Below are 9000 nucleotides of genomic sequence, written 5' to 3'. Positions count from 1 at the left end.
CCTCCCCTCCAGCCGGTATTTTTAGCTGCTGCGGAGCATTAGCGCCCGGGGGAGCGCGGCGAGGCTGGAGCGGCTTTATCTGTTGTGACAGCCCCAAGGGCAGCTGGCAGGGTCCTCCCTCTCAAGTTCTGAGCGCGCTCCCCTCTCCGGGTCGAGCCTCAGCTGGACGGGGGCAGGTCTCAGCCGTGGGTCCGAGGCCCAGGCTCCGCGGCAGCATCAGGCCGCTGGCCTCGGCCCCCTCCGCAGCTGCCTCTCCGGGTTCCCTGCCTCCTGCTCAGGCCTTTGTCTCTGGAAGACTCCACACCGGGCTCCCTCGTCCCCTGCCAGGGTCCCCCTCTCCCCTGCCTGGTCCTGTCCTTGGGCAGCTTCTCTCAGCCCTAGGGTGGCTCCCCCAGCCTCCCTCTGCACCCTTCCCTGGACAGGGCGGGGTAGGGGCTCCTGGGCTGACCCTTGAGTGCACCCCATACCCAGGGACTCCTGGTCCTGCCAGGCCCGGCAGGACCAACTGCTTGGGGAGCTTCCCCCAGTGCAGCCCATCTGCAGAGTCCACCTGGCCCTGGGTGGTCTGTGTTCCTGGGGTGCCCCAGTGCCACCCTTCTTCCCCACCTGGCACCAACCTAAGCTTACCTGTGTGGATGCCTGAGAATCAGCCCACCCGGCACTTCCCACACACTCTGCTCCATACCACAACAACTGCGGGCTGCAGACCCTCTTTTAGGACAGAGGAGGCAAAGGGTTCAGAGACGTCAGCCAAGCCCCTGGGGAGCCCAGCCGGCCTGCAAGGGCCTCCGTGTCCCAGACCTTGCTCCCCTGCGCATGTTCTGGGGCTCAGGGACCCAGAGGTAAAGGTTCTGCTCAAGATCCCACAGCCCAGCTGGTGCAGGGGAGAAGGAGGAGCCGCTCCCCAGGTCAACTGTAGGGGAGCCAGGGGGTGGGGGAGGCCTTGCTCCAGCCGGCATGGGGCTAGGTTTGTCCTCTTTGGAGACCTTGCAGTGGTGGCTCTCTGGCTCTTCCCCACCCGGGCCCAGTTCTGGGCGCTGCCCTCCCTCCTGCTTCTGGCTCTGCCCTGGCCTGCCCAGGTCCCCCTGTCCCCTCTGCTGCCTCTCCGAGGGCCCTTCACCCTGCTCTGTTCTGGCTTCCCCTGGGTCACTCAGGCCTGTCTTACCTCTCCCTCCCTCCCCTCCGCTCTCCATGCTGATTCTGCCCAACACACAGGCACACTCGCACACACACACACACACACACATTCGCACACACACACACTTGCGCACACACACACGCACATACACACGCAGACGCGCTCACACTCATGCAAAGACACACATTCGCACATCCAGCCCCCGTCACTCGGGCAGTGAAGGAACTGAGGCTGGCCCCAGGGGAGGCTTGGGAGGTCTTGCTCCCCACTCGGAGGCGCCTCCTGGGTGGGGTCGTGGGGCAGAGGCCGAGCTAGGAGGGCTCGCTGGGGTCTCAGGTGAGGGAGACTCCGAGGGCCAAAGCTTCTGGGAGGCAGGGATCCCCGCAGCCTCTCAGGGGAGGCCACTGTCCAGAAGGCAGAGAGGTCGACTCTGGTGGGCCACAGCGATGGTGACTAGCCAGGATCCAAGGACAGAGGTGGCCATCACCTTCGGGCCTGCATCATCGCCTTCAGGGGGAGGCACGAGGCCACTGGCCCTGGGTGCCCGGCCGTGGAGAGCCTGCCTCCTCGGCCCCCTGTGCCTTAACTTCTTCCTCCTGTTCTCCAGGTGCTGGGAGCGGGCAGGGCTTGGCTCTGGAATCCAACGGCCCTGGGTTCGAATCTCAGCTCTTTTCACAAGCCCTGCAACGTCTGGGGTGACTGTCCCCCACCCCCAGCCCAGCTTTATTCACCTCTAACATGGGGACATGGCAGCTGCCCCTCAGGGCTGTGCCAGGGACCTGCCGAGGCCTGCACACAGACATGGGCCTGCGGGGAGTCGCTGGTACAGGCCCGCATACCCCAGGGCTCTCTGCCAGGGCCAGCTGCGTGTCCTCAGCCCTGAGCGGGAGCCCCTGCTCCACCACCTAAGCGGTCCCCGAGGCCTCTCTTCCTCCTCCGTACAGCGGGACAACAATGGCAGGACCCTCAGGGGCCAGACTGGCTGAAAGCACCCAAGAATGCGCTGAGCTCAGCAGCGTGGTGGGTGGGCTGAGCTCAGGGCCCTGTCCCCACCGTCATGTGCCCAGGCAGAGGACAGCCCGGGCAGCCCGAGGAGGACGAGCCCCACATTAGACAGCGGGAGGCTGTGCTCTGGGGGAAGGGTGACTGAGGAGGGAGGGGCTGCCCCGGGAGCCAGGTGTGAGCAGCGGGAGGGTAGGTCCGGGTTCTGAGCTGCCCGGGGACCACTGGGACAGGTGGGCTGCAGGGCCTGAGACCAAGGGGCCTCCAAGCGGGCAAGGCCTCCCAAGCACGGGTGGCTTCCCACCCCAGCAGCGGACGGCCTTGTTCTAGCTGGTGGCCTCCGTCCTCTTGGCCCCGGGCCTCTCCTGACCCCACCTCTGTCCATTCCTCCTCGGTCTGGTCTCCCTGCTCCAGAAGGCCACCCGGCGGGAGGGACCAGGTCCCATTCCCTGCATGGTCCCTCTAGGTGGCCGTGCCATCCGGGTGCTCCAGGCTCTTCACTGACTGAATGAGCGAGTCAGCAGGTGACTTCCGGGCAACGGGGCTCCAGGGACACCAGGCCCGGGGCAGGGCTGCTTCTGCTGCGGTTCAAGCCCTGGCACTTCCAGCAGAGGCTGGGCCTTGTCGCCCGCGGGCCCTGTCATCCTGAGGTCCCCGTCCCAGCAGCCATTCTCTAGTTTGCACTGGGGTCCTAGTCGGCACTGGCATGGGTCAGGTGCGGGTCGCCGTGACCTTGACGTCCTCCTCAGGGCCTCGAGCCCCCTGCCCTGGCTCCCCCCCTTGCCTCGCCTCCTGCCTGCCTCCCGTTGCCCCTCGCCTCCTCTCTGCGCTGTTCTAGGGGCACTCAGCCTCCCTGGCCACTCGGGCACTGCCAGTGCCCCTCCCTGCCCAGCCTCCCACCAAGAGGCCCCTTGGGATGCCCCTCCCTCTGCTGGGATGCGGATCCCCTGCCGTAGTGTGGCCGCGCGGGGACCACCTCCTCCCAACAGCCCCTGCCAGCCCCCAGCGGTGCCCCTCCGAGCCCCGACCAGGCCCTGCCTCTCCCTCCTCCACCCTGCAGCACCTCTGAGCCTCTGCCATCAGGCTCTGCTCTGCTGTCACCCACCTCCCCCCAGGAAACTAGCGCCCTGCTGGTCTGGCTGGCTTGCTTCCCTGGGCCCGCACCTGCACAGCAGGAAGGAACCACTGCTCCAACCTGGGGCTCAGAGCAAGGCCAGCACGGGTAGCTCACACAGAGGAAATGGGTGCCCGAAGGACAAAGGGGAGGTGCGGTGGGGAGCAGGCGGCCTGGGCTTGTGTCCTGAGCACCTCGGGCCTCCGCGCAGGTTGCTTAACCTTAACCAGGACCCCGTCTCCTCATCTGTGAAATGGGCGTGATAACTGGATGGCCGCATGGGCTGCACGAGTCTGGGCTGCCTCTGACACCTGGAAGCTGCACACGTGACGTCTAAAGATATAACTTTGGATATAACTCGTCCAGATCCTGACTGTTTTTATTTTGGGGAGGGGGGCATTGGAGATTGAACTCAGGGCACTCGGCCACTGAGCCACGTCCCCAGCCCTATTTTGTGTTATTTAGAGACAGGGGCTGAGTTGCTTAGCACCTCGCTTTTGCTGAGGCTGGCTTTGAACCCGTGATCCTCCTGACTCAGCCTACGAGCCACTGGGATTACAGGTGTGCTCCGCCGCGCAGGCCAGCTCCCAACTCTTGAGACCCCACCTCACCTGGATTCTGCTCAGTCCCCTCCTTGTGGGGATGCTGCCTTCCCCTTCCACCTGTCCTACATCCACATCCGATCCTTTCTGCAATCCCCAGGGCTCTACTTAAAACACCCTAAATCCAGCCATGCTTCGTCCTCCACCAACCCCGACCCTCACCGGCCAACACCATCTCTCCTCTGGGCTCTCCCGGCTCCTCCCTCTTGTTGCAGCTTCCCTCTGGCCCTTCACTCTGTTCTCTACTCAAGACAGAGTGTTTTAAAGCACAGCCCAGTCCCCAGCACCACTCAACCAACCCACAAGCCGGTCCTCAGCTCATTCTGTCCGCTCCCTACCTGGGCTTCAGGTGTGCTTAGACACAGGATGTGGGCAACCCCACCTCAGGGCCTTTGCACCTGCTGCCCTGCCCTGGACCTCTCCTCCCAGCCTTTCAGGGCTCCCCCCTCACTTCATCCCAGTCTCAGCTCCAGCATCGCCCCTCCCCTCCCGGACCTCCCTTTCCAGCCCCCAGTCCGCGGGCTCCCTGGCCCACCCAGCTCTGCTTTCCTGTGGACCTCTCCTGCTCCTGGATTGCAGTGCTGGGTTTTCCTTTGTTCTTTGTCTCTCTTCCCTAGAATGTGAGCCTCACAGATGCCAGAACTTTGTCTCCTGGTGCATTGAAGAGCTCCTGGCAGGAGTATCTGCTCATAAATATGGATTGGACAAATGAATGAATGAATGCCCAGCACCATGACTATCATTATTGCTCTGCAAAGGCTGCGGGAGGACGGAGGACCAGCGCCACTGAGCCTAACAGAGAAACCACCCGGCGGCCTGACCCGGCCCGTCTTCTGCCAAAGACCAGAGACCAGTGGGCTTCTGTCATCGCTGGGGCTCAGTCTTCCCGCTGCTATGGTTACCAGGCACCCGTTCCAGAGGAAAGGCAAGGCCAGGCTGACTGTGCCGTTCTGCCCAGCTCCCTTAGGCTGCCCAGGATGTGACAGAGAAAGATCCACCCAAGGGCCACCTCCACCTGGTCTTAGCTCCACCCTGCCCAGGTTGGAAGAGAAGGGAGGGACCTGCCGTCCTCTGCAAAGGGTCCGTCCTCACCCTGCATTCCTGGAGGACAGGCCAGGCCCTGGGCCACTCAAAGATGCACACACCATGGCCCCTACCCCCAGGGTGGTTTCCGGTAGGGGAGGGGCGGGCTGCACTGACTTAGCTGTGTGTAAAAATAGCATGACTCCACGTGACCCAGAGGAGGCAGGTGCGCAGCCAGGAGGGAGGAGGGCCAGAGCTCCCACCCGGCTGCCCCTCCTGCCACTGTCCACTCACCCTGCACGTGCCCACCTGGCCACAGCCGGCTCCAGCTTAGCAGCACGGTGGAGCAGGAGGTCCCCCACACCACCAGGTCCCCACCCATGGCCGGCAGCGGTAGAGGGCCTTTGCCTTAGGACACACAGCGGCCTGGCCCAGCCGCAGAGCTCCAGAAGGCAGGCTCTCCCACAGCGCTGGCCTGCACCCACGTCCTCCGCTCCTCGGGGGATGCCCCTGGTTGTCAGACCCTCAGGAACTGACCACTGCACCTCAGTAGCATCTGCAGGGGCTTTGGGGCCCCAGCTGTCGCTGTCCCTGTCATTTTCACCACTGTAGTCACCACCATCACCTCCATCGTCACCACTGCTATGTGGGGAGTTGTGTCTCCCCAAAAGACTGGATCCACTCCTAATTCTAGTGCTGGACTTAGTTATTTCTTGCAGTGTAGGGATTGAACCCAGGGACACTCTATCACTGAGCTACATCCCCAGCCCTTTTTATTTTTGAGCAAGGTCTGAGTTGCCCAGGCTGGCCTCAAACTTGCAATCCTCCTGCCTCAGCCTCCCGGGTCACTGGGATTATAGGTGTGTGCCAGCATGCCCGGCTAGGCCTAGTACTTCAGAATGTGACATTGTTTGGAAATAGGGTATTCAGAGGTAATCAAGGTAAAATGGGCCACTGTGTAGGCCCTTATCCAGTGAGACCACTGAAAGGGCTATTTGGACACCAACACGCACACTCACAGAGGAAAGGTGGCCTGAAGATGCAGGAAGAAGAGGCCACATGAAGATAGCAGGTGGCAGGGATGTACCTAAAGCCAAGGAATGCAGCTGTGGAGCTAGGAGCCAGGAGGGAAAGAGTCCTTCCCAGTGCCTTCGGAGGGTACAGGGCCCCGCAGACACTTGAATTTGGATTTCTGTTCTGTAGAACTGTGAGGCAACTCTAGCAAACCAATACAACCACCATCTCCATCACCACCACTGTCACCATCATCATCACCACCATCTCCATCTCCACCACCACCACCACCATCACCACCACCCATCACCAGCACCCATCACCAGCACCACCAGCACCACCACCACTACCATCATCATCATCTCCTCCACCACCTCCACCACCATCATCACCACCCCATCACCAGCACCACCAGCACCATCACCATCTCCACCATCACTACCATCATCATCATCTCCTCCACCACCACCACCACCACCCATCACCAGCACCACCACTGTCACCATCATCATCACCACCATCTCCATCTCCATCTCCACCACCACCACCACCACCATCACCCATCACCATCACCCATCACCAGCACCACCACTGTCACCATCATCATCACCACCATCTCCATCTCCATCTCCACCACCACCACGACCACCATCACCCATCACCATCACCCATCACCAGCACCCATCACCAGCACCACCATCATCAACACCACCATCATTCTCATCACCATCACCACTACCACCACCACCATCATGGCCATCACCACCACCACCACCCCAGCTTCACCTCTGCCTTAGCCTCCTTTGGCTGTGTGACAAATTGCTACAACCTTGGTGGCTTAAACAACTCCAGTTATTCTCTTACAGTCCTGGAGGAGAGAGAGCTGAAGACAACCTGTCACCAGGGCTGTTTTCCCTACGGAGAGATCCTTCTTCCCTTCCTCAAGTCACCTGGGCTTATAGCTACATCACTCCAATCTCTGCCTTAGTCTACACATGAGTCTCTCTTTTCTTGTCTAAGGACATTTGCGATGTCACTGAGGTCCCACCTGGGTAATTCAGATGACCTCATCTCAACATCCTCAACTACATCTCTAAAGACCCTTAGCCAGGGCCAGGTCACAGTCTCAGGTTCCAGTGCATGTGGAGTGGGCGTATCCTTCAGGGGGTACCATCAGTCCACTGTGGCCCCAACCTTGGCCTTGTGGTATGGCCAGGGCTGGTCCTGGTTTCCCTGCATCAAGGCCTTGACACCTAAAGACAAACACATAGGGGACCAAGGCTCAGTGGGAAGAAGGATCTTGTCCCAAGTTTCATGTGGAGATAAGGATTTGAACCCAGGCAGCATGGCATCAGCGCCCCTGCCTCACCTGGGCGCCCCACCCAGCCTCTGAAGTCCCAGCCAGAGGAAAAGTCCCCACAAGAAACGGTGCGCAAAAGAACCTGGGAGCCCAGGGTCCCTCTCAGTCCTGCCATCAACCAGCAGCGCGCCCCCCTCTGGGCCTCAGTTTGCTCATCTGTGAAGCGGGAAGGTGGGGAATGGTGGGTCTGGATGACCCCAAGGGCCCCTCCCAGTTCTGGTGTTGTGTGACGCTGTCACTGGCATCTCTCAAATGCTGCCCAGGGTATGATTCCCACACCAGCGAAGCCCTCCCCACCATTCCTGCTGCCAGATGTGGGGCCTGCCCGGAAAGTCAGCCCACGGGGTGAGCGGAGTGGGGGAGGTGTCCCCTGGCTGCTTGCCACCTCGGCTTCGCCCTGGCCACCGAGGGCATGGGAGCTCTTTCCTCAGGCTCTGTGAAGGACCGTGGGGAGGGCTCTTCCTGGAGCCCCTGGGTACGGAGTGCGTGGCAGGCTGCCCTGGAAGCCAGTGGGGGCTGGGAAGTTAGCTGGCTGTGAGGCTCCAGACCGGGAGAGTTCAGCCGGGAGCTGGCCCGGTTGCCAGACCCCAGAACATCTGCAAAGGGGACTGGTGGGGCTGAAAAGCCCTTGCTGATCATCTGGACCATCCAAGCCAAGATATGGGGAGCATCCCAGGGGCCAAATCTTAGGCTGGTGACCTTGGAAGGGAAAACAAAACAAAAAACAGACTGAGGGGGGGTGGGGGGCCTCTGAAAGTTCCATTTCCAAACCCGGGCAGGGCATGAGGAGTTGTTTGTAAGTGCAAACATTTTTCTTAAAAACCCACTTATAGCCTGCATGGAGGCCCTTCCCCTCTGGCCGTTCCCTCTGGCTCCGTGTCCAGAGCAGTAACTGTTTGCATTTGAGCTAATAATGTTCGAGAGCTGGAGCTGAGTTAGGGACAGAATTGCAAACTTTAATTAGCAGGATGAGATTAACATCCCAGCAGGAGGTTGGGGTGGGGGCCTCCTTCAGGCTCATCTGATCCCCGTGGACAAACCCCCCAGTGGAGGGCTCCCGTAGAGTGAACAGGAGCCCGGCCAGCCAGAGCTTAGACCTGCGGTGTTAATCTCCGCCTGGTGGCCCCCAGCTGAGCCTTGCTGCTTCCAAGACTCCTGGTCCAACCGCTGCTTCTCACTTGCTGGTTTTCTTCCTGCAGGTGCCTCAAGAAAACAATCAGAGGCTGTGTGACCTTGGGGCAGTTGTTCACCCTCTCGGGGTATAGGAGGCTAAGTGGGGAGGTTTGGAACAATCGATGGGATCTTGCAGCCCAGCCCGGCGGGGGTGGAGGAATTCCAGCCGCCTTCCTGTGTAGCCTGGGGTCACACGCCCCGCTGGGCTGCCCTGGCCCGGCTCCGGCAGGGCCGAGAACGTTCTGGTCTCTGGTTTAGCCTTGCATCCGGCGGCCGCGGAGCTGTTTCCACAGTCCCCGGGAACTCGGTCGCGTGGGACGCGCCTTCCCGGGAATGGAGTCATCTGCTCCTTTTTATTTTTCGCTGCTTTCTCCTTCCACGCGAGCCCCCGGCCTCTGCAGTCCCGCCCCGCGCCCCGGGCGCGCCCCAGCCCGCGCTTCCCGGGACGCCGGGTGAGCCCCGGGAGCCCGCGCTGCCGCCGGCCCGCGCGGCGGACAATAACCGTAAATAACGCTCCCTTGTCAACGCAGCCAAAACGGAAACGGTTACAATGTTTTTAATAAGCGTCCCCCAT

The 9000-nt window shown here is 61.3% G+C and overlaps 1 protein-coding gene across 1 annotated transcript in view; it reads right to left on the bottom strand.

Annotated features, from left to right (window-relative positions):
* The window catches only part of LOC107152173, a 9230-nt gene extending 3969 nt beyond the window's left edge, over nucleotides 1–5261 (bottom strand). Inside the window, exon 1 of the mRNA XM_015497713.2 lies at nucleotides 5174–5261. Within this exon, the coding sequence (XP_015353199.1) occupies nucleotides 5174–5261 (88 nt within the window). The remainder of the gene's footprint in view (nucleotides 1–5173) is intronic.
* Nucleotides 5262–9000: the final 3739 nt, after the last annotated feature.

Source organism: Marmota marmota, unplaced genomic scaffold (assembly GCF_001458135.2).
Source record: "Marmota marmota marmota unplaced genomic scaffold, marMar, whole genome shotgun sequence".
Classification (NCBI taxonomy): domain Eukaryota; kingdom Metazoa; phylum Chordata; class Mammalia; order Rodentia; family Sciuridae; genus Marmota; species Marmota marmota.
This window is presented reverse-complemented; position numbering and strand designations above follow the sequence as displayed.